Genomic DNA, 20,610 nt, shown 5'->3' on the forward strand with positions numbered 1-20,610 from the left:
AGCCTGGCCTTGGGCACTGCCAGGGATCCAGGGGCAGCCACAGCTGCTCTGGGCACCTGTGCCAGCCCTGCCCACCCTGCCAGGAACAATTCCTGCCCAATATCCCATCCAGCCCTGCCCTCTGGCAGTGGGAGCCATTCCCTGTGTCCTGTCCCTCCATGCCTTGTCCCCACTCCTTCTCCAGCACTCCTGGAGCTCCTGGAAGGGGCTCTGAGGTCTCTCCAGAGCCTTCTTTTCTCCAGGTGAACACCCCCTGCTCTCCCAGCCTGTCTTCATTTCCATTTTCATAAACAGAGACATTTTTGAATAAGGATGATTATTTGGGTCCTGTCCAAATATCACTACTAGAATCACTTTTATTTTAAGGGAAGGTATTTGTGTTGCTAAGGAGCATCTCAGCTGAGGCTTTGCTCAGGAGGTTTCAGCTGAAGCTGAGCTCTCCATCACACACCAGTGGTGTCACTGCTGTCATGGCAGCTCACATAGACTTGTGTAACTAATGTGGTTTGTGATTATAACAACATTTTAACACTTTAGCTTGTTTGTCTGAGGGAGGAATAGTTCCTGTGCCAGCAGTTACATCTGCTGCCACAGCTGCACGATGAGGGGCACGGTGCCCACGTCCCACACTGGTGTTCCTGTAGCAGCCCTGCTTTCCCTCAGGTCTGCAGAGAGGAAAATCCAGGTTGGAAATAAGGATATTGCTGCAGCTCCCTGCTGGGGGTGTGGGTTATGCTCTAGATGTATTGATTCTCTTCAGACACCTTTCTGTCTGACTGAGAATCTTTGCTGCTGGCAGGAGGGAGGTTGTCTCCATGCAGCCCGGTCTGGTTTGTCCTGATGCACAAACTCTGGGATTGCCCAGCTGGGTGAAAAACTTCCCTGCTCTATGAAACCTTGGCAACACAGAAAACCTTGGCAACTCTATGAAACCTTGGCTCTCTCTTGGGCAAGAACATTTCCTCCAGGGCATGGCAGGAGCTCGCCAGTGTGGAGCAGAGCTTCTACAGGGCAGCTGTACTTGGAATGGCACCAGGGAGCTAGAGAGGTGTTGGGAGACAGCCCTGGACAGACTGAGAGGCAAGTGCAAAGCTGTATTCCTTAATTGGTATTTTAAACATGCAGATACAGCTTGAAATGTGGAAGTATTGAGATGTAATCACAAGCAAAAGGTGGTTACCCATGAAAATACTGATGGATTCAATGTAACAGGAAGAAGAAGGTGCACAATACATTTTTTTATTATTGTATTCTTACAAGAGCATGGAGAGACAGAGCAAGGGGGAATGGCTCACACTGTCAGAGGGCAGGTCTGGATGGGATTTTGGGCAGGAATTGTTCCTGGCAGGGTGGGCAGGGCTGGCACAGGTGCCCAGAGCAGCTGTGGCTGCCCCTGGATCCCTGGCAGTGCCCAAGGCCAGGCTGGACATTGGGGCTGGAGCAGCCTGGGGACAGTGGGAGGTGTCCCTGCCATGGCAGGGGTGGAGTGGGATGAGCTCTGAGGTCCCTTCCAGCCCAAACCAGTCTGGGATTCTGTGAAATTGATCCCTTTCTCTTGCCATCATTTGCCAGCCTGTTGAAATAACGAACTGTGTAACCTCCATTCTTCACCAACCCTTGGCTTGCCAGTTTTGTCCAGCCAGCTGAAACTTCCCCTCCTTGTGTTTATAAACAGACTTGGAATGCAAACTGTTCTGATGTTTGCGTGAGAGCTCTGGAAATAGCAGTTCAGTCCTTCCTTCTCCCTGGTGCTTCACGTCTGCAGTTTGTCTGCCTGTGCCTTGTTTTATTTAAAGACTTCTACTATTTTCAGTTAATACATTGGGATTCTGTTGCCCACAACAAGCTCCTGCAAGGTACCTTTTGTGGAGCTGCAGCCACATGCAACTACTTAAGTCATATAAAATCACAGAGCAATTGACAGCACGGCTCTGGTAGCTCTGCACAGTCCCAGTGGATTTGATCCCTGGTCCTCCTGCATTAGAGAAATGGGTTTGTGGAATTCCCAGTTAGCTCTGCCTCTGCAGGATGGGGAGTTTGTAGGGTTAGAGCTAACACATCTGTAGCTGTAACACTTCTCTCCCATGCAGCACCTGTTAGGGCTGGATGTTAAAATGCTCAGATTCATCTTGAATATTGAGTGTGGTGTACAGGTGAATAAATAAATGTATGGACTTAGTGAATAATGAAAGCTTTTCTGGAGAGGGATGGGGATTACATAATGAACACATATCTTCTGAGAGTCCTCAGTTCCATTAGTTTTGCCAGAACAGTTGTTTCTGCAGATAAATTAATTTCCGGAGCTTTGACCAGCATGAAGAGAATCGGGACAAGTTTTTTTAACATGGAGGAGGAAGAAATCAGCTGTGTGCTGTTTGAATTTTGTGAGAATATCAGATACACTTTTCTTTAGCAAATCCCTAGGAGGAAAATGTTCAATGGCTGCCTGTCTGTTCTTTCTCTTTTTTGCTTTTAAAATGGGTGATTTTTTTAAAGCTGCTTAAAAGTTAGAATTTGCATTCCCAGAGAAATTGTAAAACGTAAAGAAAAAAAAAAAAAAAAAAAAGAACAACAGCTGAAGTTTTGAAGTTTAATCAGAAATGAAAATGCCAGGAACACCTTTGAAAAGCTTGGTCTCTGTGGCATTGCAATTCCCAAAGTATCTGTGTACACATGGATGTGGGTTTGTTCATTTTGTGTAAGAGTTGTTGAGCACCAGTTACGAGAGGATTCTGCTCAATGTTAAACTGAAAAGTTTCTCAGGGTAAGACACTCAGAAAACTTCTTTCTGTAATGCTGTTTTTACCACTGCAGGTTCAAAGCAGAGTGCCCAGACTCAGAATTCAATTAGTGAGCATTTGGCTCCTGCACAGGGATGTGTAATCCTGGGCTGTAGCGAGGATGGGTGGCAGGGCCAGCTCTGACAGCATCCAATTATGCAACAACAAACACATTGCAGAGCCTTCCTGGGGCTGCACTGCTCGGGGTGGTGGCAGCAGCACTTTGGAGACTTGGCCTTCCTGAAGAAGCTGTCCTGAAAACTTGGCTGCAGACAAGAAGGAAAACCTGGGTGGTGTTTCTGTGTCTGTGAAGTCAATCCAGAGGCTTCAACACATTTATTGCCAGCCTTCAAAATCCTTGAAAAGGAAGGGTTGAAGTGTTAGAGATTAGAATTCCCTTTTTTTTTTTTCTTTTTTTTTCTTTTTTTTTGTTAGTATTGCGTTTTGTTGAAAAAGCATTTGGCTAGTCCTCCAATAAAGAGTTCCCTGTAAGGAAACCCCTCTGCCTAAGCCAGGGAGTCTGGGCTAAGAGAAGCTGGAAAAAGGACAAAGCTGGAGTGTTGTTCCACAGAATCACAAAATGTTCTGAGCTGGAAGAGACCCACAAGGATCATCAAGTCCAGCTTTTAAGTGGTTGGGGGTCACACCCAACCTCAGTGTTTATTATTAGAATTGCTGGGTTATATTCAATAGTGTCATTTAAGAATCTTAACAGTGACTCCAAACTTGTACAGTTGAGGCTGCTGCAGTTTTTTAATTGCTGGAAGAGTTAACTTCTTAGTCACGATCTGAACAAATTTTGAATTTAAAAAGAAAAAAAACAAACCCAAAAAATTTATTTCATGTGGAAAAGGTACAACCTGTGTCTTGTCAGGGGAGGCGGTTCTCTGCCACAAATTGTTACTAATGGTGGAAAGAACAGCTTTAGAAATGTCAAGTTTTTCATGATTTAAATATTAGTAAATTCTGAAGAGTCAAAGTTAACTAGAATTTGAGATGGAATCGCTGTGTGACAGATGGTGCAATATTTTTTTTAATACTGGAGGTACATCTTCTTACTAATAACCTTTTCCCAGCTGACCCTGTGCCCTGAGATAGCATCTGCCTCTCAAAAGGAACCTTAAATTATGACTCTTCCAAAGGCACAGAACCATGGAATCATTGAAGATTCATGGAATCATTGCAGCTGGAAGAGCCCTCTGAGCCCCTTGAGTCCAGCTGTTCCCCCAGCGCTGCCAAGGCCACCACTGAACCCTGTCACCAAGTGCCACATGGCTTTGAAATCCCACCAGGAATGGTGAATCCACCACTGCTCTGGGCTTGACATCACTTCCAGTGAAGAAATTTTCCCTAAAATCCACCCAGAGCTCCCCTGGCCCATCCACACTGCTGCCCCCAGCACATCCACTCTGTGCCTTCATCACATCCACACTGCTGCCCCCAGCACATCCACTCTGTGCCTTCATCACATCCACACTGCTGCCCCCAGCACATCCACACTGTGCCTTCATCACATCCATACTGTGCCCCCAGCACATCCACACTGCTCGCTCCAGCACATCCACACTCCTGCCCAGTGATCTCTGTGCCATCACTGAGGGTGCCCACATCCCCTCACCCAGTCACAAACAGAGACATCAAACAGGGCTGGCCCCAGTGCTGGGCACAGGGAACCCCACTGGGAACTGGTCCAGCTGCATTTGGGGCCATTCACCTCCTGGTCTGTGCCAGCACCAGAGTCACTCACCTCAAATCATCTTGCACTTACCATGTTTTGTCTTCTTTTTCTGCTTTATATAAATTACTACATGCCAAAACCCCAAATTCTCAGTTTTCCCCCATGTGATATTACACACTTCTATTCTAGCTACATACCTATGATCCCAGTTCTGTCATTCAATTTTGGAAGCCTTCTCCACGGCCTCAGATCAAAAGGACTATTTTCCTGGGGATCAATGCCTGTCAGCACAGAAAGTCTGAAATTCTCAGTTTCTAGGGTTCCAACAGCAGTGTGCTGATGTCATTGTTAAAAGCAATGAGATTTGAGGTTCAAAACCTGCTCAGTGCATGGCAGCCCTTTCCAGATGAGCCTGTCCAGCTGTTCTGCTTGGCACTGTCCATTCCCTGCTAGGAATGGCTGGGGCTGTGCTCTGCAGTTGTCACTGGGGGGAAATTGAAGCTCATTCCTCTAAACGCCAGCAGCTGCTCAGGGTCTGCCCTGCCTTTTGGGGTCTGGGAAGCTGTGGCTGTGGACTCTGAGCAGAGAGAGCCTTGAAACCCCCTTTTAAATCAGTGTGTCAGCAGTGAGCAGTGTCTGAGCCGTGCTGGGCGCGCTCTCGGGGCCGTCTTCCATCCCAGTGTATTTTTAACTTTTTTCAAGAGATTGCTCGTTGTGCTGATTACATTATTTGCAGTGGTTTTGTCTCCTTTGATGCCTGTGCCAGTAGTGCTTATGTAAAGGGACTTGATGATATTGAATGGTAAGAATGAACAAATGCAGCGGGAATTCAATTGCTATTTTGCTCTCAAGCACAAGTGTTCTTCTTTCTAAATCAAGTCTGACCACTTACTATGTCAGTCAGCTGCTTTGTTGGAGACATGGAGAAACTATTTAATTCACATTTGATTTAAAGGAAATTTTTGTTCCCTTGAGGTGCATTATTTAATTTAGAAGTTTTGGAAATGTATGATTTCCAAGCACTCTGTGGGCTTTGAAAGAGTTGATCTTCATCTCAGCTACAAAATCCAATGTATTATGGGTATGTGCCAAATAACTGGCCAGCAGTACCCTCTTCGCCCTGAAGAGAGAGGGAGTTTGAAGTTATTTGTCAAATCACACAGGAATCATTGAAGATGAGTTCTTTTAGGTACTTCTAAAATTGAATTTCTTGATCCTGCAGCTGTCCACCTCAGCTGCTACATGCAATTTCAGAATTCATGTTCTAGAGCACCTGATAATTGCTGACAGTTTAGCATACCTCACTGTGAGGTCAATTACATCTTGATTAATTAGTAGACATAGCTCTTCTTAAATTCCAGATTTTAAGGGGCTTGTGAGTGTTTTCCAGTAGTTTGGCAGAGCCTTCCCATGGGTGCAGTAAAGGCTGCACTGCTGTGAATTTACAGCCCTGTCTGCAGCCCTCTGAAGTCATCTCAGCTGCTGCCACGTCTGTGCCTCGCTGTGATGTTGAGCAGGGCTTGCTGGGAAGTTTGTGTGCTGATCTGGCAGAGGAGCCACCCCAGCAGAGCGAGGATGAGCTGGATGAGCGTGCTGAAATGAAGTGTTGAGCTCTGGAGCCACAGCACTGGGATGGGATGTGGCAGCCAACAGTTGGATTGTCTTAGACTGCCAAAGAGCCTCAGTCAGGGCAGCACACACGCTCCTTTCATCAGGGCTGGCAGTGCCAGTCGGGCGCTTTCTAAAGAAGAATTGCCATCAGTTGGGTATTCAGGAGAAAAATGACTGTTCAAAAATGACTGTGCAAAAAAGCAAATTTTCATTATACCACGGTGGGGACACTCCATTATGAACTTCTTTGCCTCTCTGTGCTCAGACAGAGCAGGGTTTCTGTGCGCTTGATTCATCACACTTGGCTTGAGAGACAGCACAACATCTCCAGATATCGGAGAGGCTGATTTTGTGGTGCTTCAATGCCCCTTTTATTCTGCCCCTACTCAATAGATCTTTGTGTTCTCCTCTCTCCTGGAGGTTGTGATGCTGCTGTGGAGGCAGGAATGACGGGGAAATATGGGCCATAAAAAATATTGGCAAACCTGTGTTCCTCAAAAATATGACCTGTGCTTAAACCAACAGCAAAATCTTTATTTGACTTTTAAATCATGGCATCTGATTGTCTTTTGATTCTGGTGAGTCTCTAAACAAAAGCATGATGTCCTTTACCATCATACCAGCAGCTCGCTGGGAACTGGGGATTCAAGGCATGGCAGATGAACAGGAAAAGTCCCCAATGTTCAAACACAACCCCTGTGTGAGAGGGAGTTCCAGGGCCAGCTGTTGGCTGGGGTGCCTGCACAGGGGCTGGGCTGCACCTCCGGTGGCATAGAGGAGGAGCACAGAGCCCTGGCCCAGCTGGGCCCTGCCTGCAGCACTACAGAACTGGGGACATCCTGCAATTCACCCCTGCTTGGGTAGGACTTGAATCCAAACACGAGTGGAAGGGAAACTTGAGGAGCAGGACACAAATATTGCTGAGAGCTGGCAGGAATTCATCAGTGTTGTTGATGCTGCACAGTCTTTCCCTCAACTTCAGTTTGTTTTCCTCCAAATCTGTGCTGTCACATCTGTTTGCTTGCTTGTTCTGTGCTGTGCTGGAAGCACCTCTCCTCTTGACACCTTGGTTTCCATCATCTGTAACTTGGCTTGGAGCTGCAGGGAGGAAGAGGCCATGTGCTTTGCAGTGGAACTTGATTTTGCTCCCCAAATTGATCATGGGGTTGATGAAAAATGCTGTTCAAGTGTAATGGCACGTGCTTGATGATTTGCAGGACAGTAATGTATTCTGTGTGGGAACATCTGCCATGAGGGAAGGGCTTGGGGAGGGGGAAAAGCATGTGGTGGAGCAGCAGATACTACTTCAAAATTGCTTACATGACTGCAAAGAATAGTTTAATTAAAGGCAGAATGGAAATTCCCCAGCTTATAGAGAAAAGTATCAGGAGATATGTGGTTCAGTGGTGTTAGTGAGCATCTGCTGGCTCCAGGTGATGCTTTTATGGCACATTCACAGGGGGCTTTGCAGGCTGCTCAGCCTCTGCAAGGACAGTACTCAGTGTTCGTCTCAGTTCACTTGCTGCTATTTTTACAGCTTTCTGTGTTCAAATGCCTCAGAATAACATGCTTGTCATTCACCTGTCAGCTGAGAAATGTAACTTATTTCAGACTTCCTTCCCCTGAGAGTAGCTCTGGGATGAGGAATATCTTCAATTACCAAAAAAATTCTGCTGTCCCCATCCTCTGTGCTCTGACAAGGCAGGTGTTCACAGAGGTCCCTGCTTCAGGCTGGCCTAGTTAAGGGAGATGCTGTGCAGCAGGTCAAGGTTGTGAAGTTTTTAGCATCACCAGAGATCCTGTTCAAATTTTGGAGGCCTGTGGATGCATCTTGAGGATCTCCTGTGTTGGTTTTCTGTGCTGAGGTGCAGCTCAGAGGGAGGAGGGCTGGAGGAACATCTGCCAGGCTTTACCTGTCCTGTCACATCAGGGCCCTGGTGGGACACAGCAAACCAGCTCCAGCTCTTGGGGGTTTTTGCTGTGAAATCTGGTGGGATTGTGCTGTGGAACTGTGCCTGCAGCTGCTGCCAGTGCTGCTCTTGTGCCTCTCACTGGAGAGAGCTCACCCTGATCAGGGTTGGTAGTGGTGTTGGACTGGCTGGGAGTGAGAGCTGGACCTGCCCCAGCACCCAGAACTCCTGAGCCCTGGGCTGATCCCAAAACAAAGGAGGGGATTCTGTCCCTGTGCTCAGGTGAGAGCCCACCTGCAGAGCTGCCCCAGCACAGGGAGGAGCTGGAGCTGCTGCAGCCAGGCCAGAGGAGGCTCCAGGATGGGCAGAGGATGGAGCAGCTCTGCTGGGAGGAAAGGCTGGGAGAGCTGGGATTGTTCACCTGGACAGGAGAAGCTTTGGGGTGAGCTCATGGTGGCCTTGCAGGAGCTGCAGGAAACATGGAGAGAGATGATTTACAGGAGATGGAGGGACACAGGGAATGGCAGGGTTTGATGGGATAATGGGCAGGAATTGTTCCCTGGCAGGGTGGGCAGGGCTGGCACAGGGTTCCCAGAGCAGCTGTGGCTGCCCCTGGATCCCTGGCAGTGCCCAAGGCCAGGCTGGACATTGGGGCTGGAGCAGGGACACAGTGGGAGGTGTCCCTGCCATGGCAGGGGTGGGATTGGATGGGCTGTGAGGTCCCTTCCAATCCAAAGCAGTCTGGATTCCATGATCCAAAGCATTAGGAATTTATGTCTGCAGAAGGAACAGATGCCATTAGTTGTTTCAAAACTGATTAGAAAAGAACAAATGTGGAATCTTTCTGTTCCACAATGGGTTGCTAGTTGCTGGTCACTGCTGGGATTAGGCAAAAGTTCTCTACAGAAGGAAAGAACCCCCAGTTCTAACAGTTGTGTTTTGATTTCTCCCCTCTCTGACACAGGTTGCCAACTTGGCCTGCTCCATCTCCAACAATGAGGAGGGTGTGAAACTGGTTCGCATGTCAGCCAGCCAGCTGGAGGCCCTGTGTCCCCAGGTAAGGAGGGGTGTCACAAAAAGGGACAAACCCCAGCCAAACCCCAGCTGTGTACCCAGATAAGGCAGGGCACAGGAGACAAAGCCCAGCCTGCTGGGCAGCTGGTGCTGCTTTGGATGTGATCTGGTCTCAGTGGCTGACTGTGACTTGCTGCAGAACTTGATTTTTTTCTCTTAGTACATGTAGAGGATGAAATGCAGCATAGGCATGAAGAGTTAGGAAGTTTAAAGTCCAGGACAAAGGAATCACTGATGTGAAAGGGTCATTTTTGTGTCATGGTTCCAATTCCATTTGCCAGAAGATTCCAGTAACCTGCAGTTGGTGAATGTAGGGAGCTCCAGTGGTTTCCTGTGCATATCTGTGCTGCAGGAAGGTGCCTTGTGAAGGTGCTAGCACTGCTCCTGGGCATGCTGTAAGATGAATTATAAAATACTATTTTTGCCTGAGTAGAATATAAATATGCCAAATAATCTTCCCGATGGAGTAGGATGAGAGGAAGTTGGCTGTGTGTGAACAGTGTGAGCCTGACTGAGACTACCTTTTAATTAATAACTTTTTAATGGAAACAAGGAAATTAAGTTTATATAAGCACTAGACTGTCCTCTTCCTTTTTGACAGCCTGGTGTTTTAAATGTCAACTATTAGATACTTGGATGAACCCCTGAAGACTGCAGGGTGCTATTGATTCATGTAATTTACATTTTTTAAAGCAACAGGAAATTCAGATCTAAAACATCCAAATAAGCTGTTGTTGGTAAGGAGCAACTAACAGAAAATAGGTGCTCAGAAAAACAGGCAAAATAGCATTTTATGAAAATAAAGTGTGTTGTCTCAGGATTACTTGGAATTTCTCCAGGTTTTCCCATCTGTATTGGTAGTTTTTAAAACCAGTCCAAAGGAAGAGAGGTGTTCACCTGTACCCACCCCAGCAGGAGGGGATTTGGAGGGAATAGGTGAATGCAGTGTGAGGAGCAGGACTGGTTTACCTTTTGTATGACCTGCAGATAAATGTGCTGCTAAACAGGTGAATGCCTGAACATAAAGCATTAAATCCTAAAGGAGGCCTGTGGGCATCCAGGGTGTGTCCCAGATGTATCTCTGTATCCCAAGGTGTCTCTGTGTCCCAGGGTGTCTCTGTGTCCCAGGGTGTCTCTCTGTGTCCCAGGGTGTCTCTTTGTGTCCCAGGGTGTCTCTGTGTCCCAGGGTGTCTCTCTGTGTCCCAGGGTGTCTCTTTGTGTCCCAGGGTGTCTCTGTGTCCCAGGGTGTCTCTCTGTGTCCCAGGGTGTCTCTGTGTGTCCCAGGGTGTCTTTGTGTCCCAGGGTGTCTGTGTCCCAGGGTGTCTCTGTGTCCCAGGGTGTCTCTGTGTCCCAGGGTGTCTCTCTGTGTCCCAGGGTGTCTCTCTGTGTCCCAGGGTGTCTCTGTGTCCCAGGGTGTCTCTGTGTCCCAGGATGTCTCTCTGTATCCCAAGGTGTCTCTGTGTCCCAGGGTGTCTCTCTGTGTCCCAGGGTGTCTCTCTGTGTCCCAGGGTGTCTCTGTGTCCCAGGGTGTCTCTGTGTCCCAGGGTGTCTCTCTGTGTCCCAGGGTGTCTCTCTGTATCCCAGGGTGTCTCTGTGTCCCAGGGTGTCTCTGTGTCCCAGGGTGTCTCTCTGTATCCCAGGGTGTCTCTCTGTGTCCCAGGGTGTCTCTGTGTCCCAGGGTGTCTCTCTGTATCCCAGGGTGTCTCTCTGTGTCCCAAGGTGTCTCTGTGTCCCAGGGTGTCTCTTTGTGTCCCAGGGTGTCTCTGTGTCCCAGGGTGTCTCTCTGTATCCCAGGGTGTCTCTCTGTGTCCCAGGGTGTCTCTGTATCCCAGGGTGTCTCTCTGTGTCCCAAGGTGTCTCTGTATCCCAGGGTGTCTCTCTGTGTCCCAAGGTGTCTCTGTGTCCCAGGGTGTCTCTCTGTGTCCCAGGATGTCTCTCTGTGTCCCAAGGTGTCTCTGTGTCCCAGGGTGTCTCTCTGTATCCCAGGGTGTCTCTCTGTGTCCCAGGGTGTCTCTGTGTCCAAGGTTGTCTCTCTGTGTCCCAGGGTGTCTCTCTGTGTCCCAGGGGTCTCTCTGTTCTCCCTGTCCTGTCTTTGGCTGAACATTCTCTGCCCCCCACCCTGGGCTGGGCGTGGCTGCTGAAACCAAAGGTCAAGTTTTGCAGCTGGAACAAAGCATGTGGAAGAAAACACTTTTAGAAATCCATCATCCCTGATATAAGGCCTTGCTCTTTCCTGAAAGAGCCAGCTAGGCTCCTGATGTAATTTTTTTTTAGTTATCTCTCAGAATATGGGTGTCTCATGCAGGGTATTCCAAACAAGTGCTGCTGCTTTTGAAAATAATCATCTGAAGAAAGTTAGGTTTTCTTTGAATCTGTATGTTTCTGGTGCTTGTCCAAGTCTGTGGGGGTGTTTTCCTCTCCCCATTGCTGAAATTTCAGACTCTCCTATCTTTGCTTTTCCAAAAACTAAGTGTGTATTTAAATAAATCTACTCCTCGATAAAATAAGCACCACAGTAGTTAGCATGAAATGATGACCCAGCTGTAGTCACCAGTGCATCCACGTCTCCTGAAGTGCAGCTGTTAACCTTTGACTTTGGGGATTATGGACAATATATTTAACACACATTGGAAGCTCTGAGTATCTATAAATGCACGAGGGCTTTAACTGATGGATTTTGGCTTTGCAAAGGTCACATCCCTGAACTTCCAAACCTACAGTTTAGATGCTCCACTGCATAGCCTTGCCTTAATTTCAGGGTCGTCACCAAGAGATTAGTAAATGACACTGTAGATGTTCATAGCAGCTGAAAAAGTGCTTTTATATTACATTACATGCTCTTGGGTTGATTCTTTAATGCTCTAAGAGTATTTAAACATGTTGTGAATCCTCAGGGATAATTAGGGGCACTTGTCTAAGCTGTTTTACAAATGGCATCTGTGTTTTCTGGTAACAATAGCTCGTCTTGTGCCAGTGCAAGCAGCACAGCTCTCCATCCTCCTCCTCCTCAGCTGCCTCCCTCAACTTGTTCCCAAACCTTGGGTATTCCCACAATCTCTGAAAGATTCTCTGTATCAAGAACAGCAAAGTGAGATTTTATTTCCTTTTTTAGACAATTACCTATTTATTTTGCAGTTTATTCCTGATGAGATTCACAGCTGCTTCTCCAATCCTCTTGGGTGGCTGTGCTGAACAGATGTGTGAATTAGACATAAGATACAGGTTAAACCCAACATTATATGCCCTATATGTTTTTGGAGGGGTTTTTTTTTGGGCTCAGGTGGTATTTTTCCAGGAAGATGCTGGATTCAGAATGAGTCATGTCAATCAGTAATTACAATAGTGTCAGAAACTTCAAGGTATCAGTAGCACACAGAATTACAATGTATGAAATGTAATTCAAACTATTGCTGTGCTTGAAAGATGAAACTGAAATTTAATGCACTTGAGTCCCAAGTAACCTCTTAAATAGTTTATCTGAGTAGAGGCCATTCTGGGAGTAGGGAATTCCTGGTTAAAGAATGATTTCTGCAGAAATCAATCTGCAGAGTTAATTATAAAAGCTGTAGCTCAAATAGAGCTGTAATTCACTCCCTTGCCATCAGGAGCCATTGAACTGGCAGCAGGAGGAAGGAACATGCAACTCTTCAAGCTGGCTGGGGAAAACCTGCAAGTTTTGTTGGTACTAACAAGCAGTCAGTCCTTGCCAGTGTCACCCCTGGATTCAGACCTCCTCAGGTTTGGAATTTTCTTTGAGGAAAAAGAAAATGCAGGAAATATTTCATCAGAAGGTCTCTACAGAAACAAGCAGTCGATTTATTTAGCGTGGTTTTGTTCCTGGAAATCAGCTCTTCCTCAGGAGTAACATAATCCTTCCTGTTTGTGGGTCCCCAGCCAATTAGCACAGAAATTAATGCAAACTTGAAGCCTTAATGGGGTATTTAGAGCTCCCTTTTGAGGGTGCAGGAGGAGCTTTGGGATGATCTGTGCAGGAACAGCCAGCTGGGTGAATTTAGTCTGGGTTTGCAGGGCAGAAATAAGGCAGCTTCTGTGGTCACTGTGTTTTTTCCTCCAGCCCTGATTTACAAGCCTGTCTGAATTCTATGTGTGAAGATTTGCTGGAATTCTGTGTGTGAAAAGGAAGCAGCTTTGTCCAGCACCTCACCCCAGCCCTGCTGGGTGCTGGGGAACAGGCTGGCCTCGAGGGGGTTAAGATGAAGGAGCAAAGTTCTCCATCAGTATAGTTCAATTTAAAAAAATGCTTAAACTGTCTTTGTTAATGGAAATGGAAAATGATGCAGTGAAATGCTTGGAATAGTGCCTTTGAAACTCAGAGCACAGGGGGAGCTTTTCTTTGCCTTCTCACTGAACACAGAGTTTGCCAGTGGTGAATTAAGGAAAGATTTTGTTTATCTCAGCCCAGAAACCTGGATCCTCACTGTCAACTCTGGCATCTGCACTCTTTTTCCAGGAAGGACTTGAGCTCTGGGAGCCTGCAAAGGCTGGTTGGTAACAGCCATTTTGCATTAAAGATGCCTTTAAGAGAGCTGAACCATCAGTGTTCCTGTAAGCTGTAGGTGTTAGAAACCAAGTGAGAATGGCCCAGCCCAGCTCCCAGAGCAAGAATTGCTGCAGCCTTTTGATGTGCCAGTCTGCTGTCACTGGAGCTCCTGTCACCAGCTCTGCATTGACTTTCTTGGGCTTTGCAGCCTCCATGAAGTCCATCTGTAGCCTCCTACCCAAACTGCAGTGGGGCTGGGAGCTGTAAGAAATGACTTTGGAGTGCAGTTCCATCAGGTTGGGTGTTTGCTTCTGCCAGCCAAAGCTGGAGCCTGCTGCCCTGCAGCCTAGGCAGCTCCTGCAGGTGGCTGCAGGCCACACCTGCCCCTGTTCCCCATGAAAGGCAGGGCTGGCTGTGCTTTTCCACCTCATCGCAGAGATCTCATCCTCCAAATGAACCTTGGGAGCCACCAGGCAGCACCAGGTTCTGCCCAGCCCCCTCCATACCTGCTGGAGTGTGGGAATTGCTCACCACACACGCCTCACCCATCAAACTGACTCCAGAGAATTCTTGGATTAAATTACATTTTTAATAAAAATAAATTGGCTCTTCTTGTATTAACATCTTGTTTTAATAACTGCTTGTTCACATCCTTCTATTCCAATTTTGAGCTGCTTGAAAAGCCATTTGCTGCTTATAGATTTCTGATGAGGCAGATGGCTCATATGTGATCACACCTACTGACACAGAGACAAAATACCAAAGCAGAAGGAATCCCATGGAGAGTTCCAGAAACTTTTGTTTAAAAGTTGGAGTATCTCAGAGGAATAAAAAAATCCCTGCAGACCACCCCTCAAATCAGCCAAACCCAAATGTGACCAGCAGACTTGGTCCTCCTTGAGTCCCCAGTCACCACCAATTTCCTGGTGGCTGCTGGAGAAGGAGCAAACTTCATTTTTCTTGCAGTAAAGACTTAACATCAAACAATTGTCCCTTTTTTTCATCTCTTTGAAAGACTGTCAGTTTTTTTGAATGTTCTAACGAGCAGATCTGTCTCCAGACTGTTTAATTACAGGTGCTTGAAACATTTTATTGGCATTGAGTAGAAATGCTTCTATTAAAAACTTAACACTTGGATTGCAGATTTGCATCACCCAGGCTCACTGGGAAGAACTGCCAGCACAGGCCGAGGCTGACCAGAAAAACAACAATTTTAGAAATTCAAACAGCTACTGGTGCATAAAAATAAGCAAAGAGCAAGAAAAAAATTCAGTTCTGTAGAAAGAAGTGTGTTAGTGACTAAGAGCCCTTTGTTTCATCACAGGATCTGGGGAACACAGTGCTCCCAGAGCTTCCAGGAAAGGCATAAAAGTCCCTGAGACCCCCAAAGTTGCAGCATTTGAAGCCAGTGAAACGCAAAATGGAGCAAGATAAATTACACCAAAATTCTTGTAGATTCTACATGGACTGGCATTACAAAATCAGCCCTCAGGTCCAAAAGAAAATGCTTGCTTCATGGAAGGGGAAGTTGATAGGATAATTATCTATACACAGTACACAAACAGTTATATAATTATAATATTACTATTACCATTATTACTATCATTATATTACAAACAGTAATTTAATTACAGCAAATAGCAAACACTGCTGTGACAGTGCATGCTGGGCTGGAGAAGGGCTCTGTGCTCAGGGGGCTGCAGCACCTCCCCTGTGGAGCCAGGCTGGGAGAGCTGGGAATGTCCACACGGAGAAGGGAATGTTGTGCAGAGACCTCAGAGCCCCTCCAGTGTCTGAAGGAGCTGCAAGAAACGTGGAGAGGGACTCTGCATCAGGGGCCAAAGGGCAGGGATGGGTGAGATTTTGGGCAGGAATTGTTCTCTGGGAGAGTTGCAGGGCTGGCACAGGGTGCCCAGAGCAGCTTGGCAGTGCCCAAGACCAGGTTGGACATTGGGGCTGGGAACAGCCTGGTCTAAAAAGCTGTCCCTGCCATTGGAAAGGGATGAGCTTTAAGGAGCATTCTGTGGTTCTAAGTCACTCAGTACAAGTGTGGATCTGTGGGTCGTACCAGCACTGCACCAAACGAGTAAATATCTAAATATCTCTGCAGAGATCCCTGCACTCACTCTGTGTGGAACTCTGAGAAAGCAAAGTGCTCAAAGTGCCTTTTATACATGGGAGCAAAGTATTGGAAATCAAAGGAAACTTTTCCTTCCTCGTTGGGTGCAATCAGCTCTGCTCATTGCTGGTCACTGCCATTAGAGCTTCTGAGAGTGTAAAACAATCTGCTGTGTGTTTTGCTCACAGGCATTTCAGCTCATCAGAGCCTGCAGAGTGCTTTTTGCTGTACTGCAGGAGTGGAGGGCTGGCACACACACAGATGAGCATGCAAACCTGGCCTGGGATGTGACTGGGAGTGACTTCAATGTCCTTCTCATAAACCATTTTTAACACTCAGAGCAAAATGCAGCGAGGAGCAGGGAAGGGGCACGAGCAGGGTGAGCACTGCAGGCACCTCTGGCATCTTGTGTGTGTAAAGTTAAATTATGAGCAGCTTCTTATGAGCTGCCAGGAAGCAAACCATGCTTTGTTACAGGGAAATAAGGGATTAAAATCCACCTGGGCAAGGCAGAGAGGATTGGTGGGCTGCTTTTCACATCCACCTGAGTAAAACTGATTTCACATCCCCACTGTCTGTGTGTGCCACATATTCCTGTGCCCCTGAGATGAGAGCTCATAGCTGGGGCTTGTTTTGTTAGCTTTTTCTTTTTTACAAATGCAAAATATTCTGGAACTGTAGGCCACAGAGCTACTTTCCAACTCATTATCCAAATGCCACAAGAAATGTGGTGAGTCAAGGTCTTTATATAAACCCCAAGCCCAAGTGAGTTATTTAGGAACTGCAGATGTTTGGTTATAAAGCAATGCTGTGTAGTGAGGGCAGAGGACTAGGAGTTCACCTCAGAGCTTCTGAAACTGAAAAACTTCTCCTTGTTGGGGCACAGTAACATCCAAAAATCAATCCTACATGAATCAAGGCAAAGCTAAACCAGCTGCAGGAGAAACATTCTCCTGGCAGGAGCAAAAGCTTCTTATCAAAAGGACTGAGGCAAAAATCAAGAAGTGCTTAAAGCCACTGAAGTGGATGTGGGTCAGACATGGTGTGCACTAAGATACCACAGATTGGGATGGTAAATAGCTGGGGGACAGTTTTCCTCTCCCAGGTGATGTTTCTTCCTTTGCCCATGCCAGCCAAGTATTCAGAATTGTTCTTTGTGAGAAATGCTTTCTTCTGGCCTCTCTGACTTTCAGCTGGGGTGCTATAAAGCTGAGGCTGGAAGCCATCCTAAATTTAGCCTAAAAGAATTAATTCTGGCTGACCCAGTGGCTGTGATTTACCCGCAGGTTTATCTGAGGTTCAAGTGTTTTGTGGCCAGAATAGCTGAGCTTTTTGAGAGAGCTGCTGGGCTGTAACCCAGGTAGGGAGGCTTGGAGAGCCCTGCCCTGCAAGGGGGGAAGGACACAACCAGGCTCTGGTATCTCTGCTTTCAACAGAGAGTGCCAAACCAGGGGAAAGCAGCAGCTCCTTGCCATGGAGGGGCTGAGAAGAGGGCTCAAGGTGCAGATGGAGACATCCATTCCAGTCTCTGCAGTGCTGAGCCTGCCCAGGTGCTGCCCAGCCCTGGCTGCCACAGGGAGCTGGAGGTGCAGGGGAGAGCTCCAAGGAGCTGCCTGGAAGCAGGATATGGAGCATGGAGCTGTCTGACTCCAAGCCTGCAATTGCTACATGAAACAAAGCACCGATAAAAATAGTGTGTTTTCTTGCCGTGCTTCATTTCCTTCTGGATAGGCTCAAAATGTCCCTGTTTGATTCTTTCCTTTGTACAACTTCAGTGAGTCATTGTGATCACAGTGCTCTGGCAGCATCTTGAAAAGCTCTGAAATACAAAATACTTCCCTGAAATGGCCAAATGTTTTACGTGGAAGCGGCTGCATCTCAGCTAGTCGGGTCATGATCTTCCTGGGGTTTCAGCTCTGTCTGTCTCTATCCTGTGAGAGTTACTGGTATTTTAAAGTAATTGCCCAATTGCTTTATGTGTTTTGGAGAAGGAAAAGTGTATTATGGTCCATCCCTTCCCCCAAAAAAGTGTTTCCTCCTCCCCCTGAAAGTGTTTATTTTTAGATAATAAAGGGATCATAGTCCTGCTATTTAAGATCCAGCATCCCTGTCATTTTCCCACATCTCCCTAAGCATCTGTTGGAAAATAAATCAATCACTGTGTGCTGGATACCAGAGTATTTTCCCTGGAATAGATCACATGCAGGGTGTTGTCAGTGATCCCTGGGACATTTCCTCAGGCACAGGTGTGAGACACATCCAGGATGATTTGTTCACTGGAATGCTAAACCCTCCTCAGAGTGAGGTCTTTTATCACCCCTGCTAAAGTTGCCTGTTGTGGCCACTTTGCACATGGAGATATGGAATATGTGCTATAAAAAGGGACTGCAAGGCTGTGTCTGCTGCCCTGAATTTCTCCCTGAGCACACTCACACCTGTGAGGCTCTCCTGAGCTGTAGCTTTGTCTTTAGCTCCATGGATAACCTTTAATATCCCCACCAGCTTTCCCCATCTCCAGCACTGCTGGCTGTTTCCCTGCTGCAGCAATGTCTGTCTGTAAGGGAGATCAACACTACTTTTGCTTGATCATTTTTATAATATATATATATGTGTGTGTGTGTATAAAATACTTTCACTTTGCCCATACATTTTTGCTTTAATGTATAAAAAAATACACTTTTTCTGGTTGAGCAAGCTGCATGTTGGAAGGAGGGTGGTTCAGCCTGTGCCTCCTGTGCATGGATTTGGTGAGGACACACAGTCTGGGGTTGTGGAGCAGTTGCAGAGCCCTGTGTGTGTGACAGCTCTGCCATTACCTGTGACGAGGTGCTGAACGTGAGCATCTGGCCTTGACATGCGCTGTTGGCCAAGATGAATTGTGCAGACAGCTGCTGTGTCCAGACAAACATCTCCCAGGAACCAGGCCATATGTTCCTGCAGCATTAATGCTGCCCTGTCTCAGTGCTTACAGGACATTTTGCATCTGATATGGGCCAAGGCAGGTTGAGAAAAGCAGAGAAAATGTCCTGACCCTTGGTATCGCCTCGCCGCCATCTCTGCCTCTGTAGTGACAGTTCCTAGCAGGATAAAAGTGAGAGCAGATTTCTGGAGCATTGTCTGGTTTATCTCTCCTGTTTCCAGGACACTTGTTCAGATTCATCTTCATGAAACCTTGGATATCTAGATTTTGATTGATAGGTGGGTAATTCATTACATCCATCAGCCTGGGGTGAGACGTAGCGGTGGCTGGACTGCAAATCAGGGCTCTCAGGTTTGCCTCTCTAAAACCTCTATTTCTGTTCCATTTTCAAATTCAAAACATCATTTTATTGGGTGTTGCAAGGCTTTTGGGAGGCTTTCAGGGCTTTTCAGTTCCATGAGTGAGGGTGACAGAGCAGCAGGGACATTCCAAAGGGACATCCCAACTGCTGCAGGTGCCACAGGTGTGACCCTGGGCTGGCTGGAGGAAGGGGAGCAGCAGAGGAGCCCTTGGTGGTGGCACTGGGGACAGGGATAATGCTGTTCCTGCAGGGCTCAGAGGTGTTCACCCCACAGGTGCTGCTCAGGCTCAGGTGCTGCTTCTTGAGTTGGCCACTGTAACCAAAGCCAGGGAGCTGGGCTGGGATTGTGAGCCCAGCCCTTGTGTGGGTTTTCCTGTTACTGCTGGCTCCTGGCATACCTGGGGTGAAGCTGCCCCCTCCTCCTGCCTGATTCACTCAGTGCCAGCCCAGTACATTTGACACCATCATCATTCCCATGTTTAGTGAGTTATATATTTTTTTAAATGCTTTGTGACACTTGTAAATGAAGCAGGTAGAGAAAGTAGATTTTGGAAAAGAGGGAACATCTGGTGCTTGCATGTTTTGGTCGACAAGTTTGTGAAATTAATACAGTCCTAAAGTAGAGAAGAAAAATGACACCTTGAAGTTGTGAGTTAATTAGCTCTGACTCTCAGGGGCTTGGGAACAGGGCTGGGATTGTCAGGCTCTGGCTGAGGATGGTTCCTCACACCTGGCACCTTTCCAGGTCACACTGCTGCAGCAAGAGCAGGACCAGGTTGCTAAGGTTGGTTCCTCCCCACATTCAAAGAGGCTTTTGTGGTCCTTTAAATGACCAATTAGTGGACACAGTGTAAGCTCAGTGATCCAGCAGCACCTGGAGCTTTTGTTCTGCTAAGAAAAGCTAGGATCTGGTGTAAATTCTGGTACTGGGCTTTGAAGAAAATGAGAGAGGGTATTCAGAAGGAGAGTCTCCTGTTCCCTGGATAATCTGGCTTGTTCACATCCACAGCAGAAATCTGAAATCATTGCAACAATTACAGGCAAGATCCAGAGTAAAGCTTCAAGGAAAAGAGATAAATCAAAATTTATCTTTAATTTTGTATTTGCATATTGTTCCTACTTCAGTCTATATAAGATTAATCCTTTTTTGACCTTCTTACTGAGGTTTTGTTAAGTAGCAAGTGCAGCCTTGAGTGTACTAAATGTCATCCTGTCTAAAATGCTGAACAACACAGCTTGCACTGGGAAAGCAACACCTTGTTACCACAAGCTGCTAAAGACAGGTGAAACCAGCTCTTGTGAAAACTTGCCAAGTGATTTTGCTCCTAATAACTATCCATAATAAACGTGGAAGCAGGTATGAGTTGGATGTGAGAGCAACAAAATTAAAACTTATTAAACTTGCTTTGACTGCTGCTGAGTTCATTGGATAAACACACAGGAGGTAATTGTTTCATTGGGCATGTTTTAAAAGTGGTGTTTTACAGGTCATCAATGCTGCTCTGGCTCTGGCTGCTAAGCCCCAAAGCAAACTGGCTCAGGAGAACATGGATCTGTTCAAGGAGCAGTGGGAGAGGCAGGTCCGTGTGCTGACGGATGCTGTGGATGACATCACCTCCATCGATGACTTCCTGGCTGTGTCAGGTACCCTGCAGG

General features: G+C 46.9%; 1 protein-coding gene across 1 annotated transcript in view; it reads left to right on the plus strand.

Moving 5' to 3' along the window:
- The window catches only part of CTNNA1 (catenin alpha 1), a 121,115-nt gene that overhangs the window by 77,459 nt on the left and 23,046 nt on the right, over positions 1-20,610 (plus strand). Inside the window, exons 10-11 of the mRNA XM_079319755.1 lie at positions 8,944-9,036; positions 20,442-20,598. Of these exons, the coding sequence (XP_079175881.1) occupies positions 8,944-9,036; positions 20,442-20,598 (250 nt within the window). The remainder of the gene's footprint in view (positions 1-8,943; positions 9,037-20,441; positions 20,599-20,610) is intronic.

This window comes from Erithacus rubecula (genome assembly GCF_903797595.1).
Source record: "Erithacus rubecula genome assembly, chromosome: 16".
NCBI classification, from domain to species: domain Eukaryota; kingdom Metazoa; phylum Chordata; class Aves; order Passeriformes; family Muscicapidae; genus Erithacus; species Erithacus rubecula.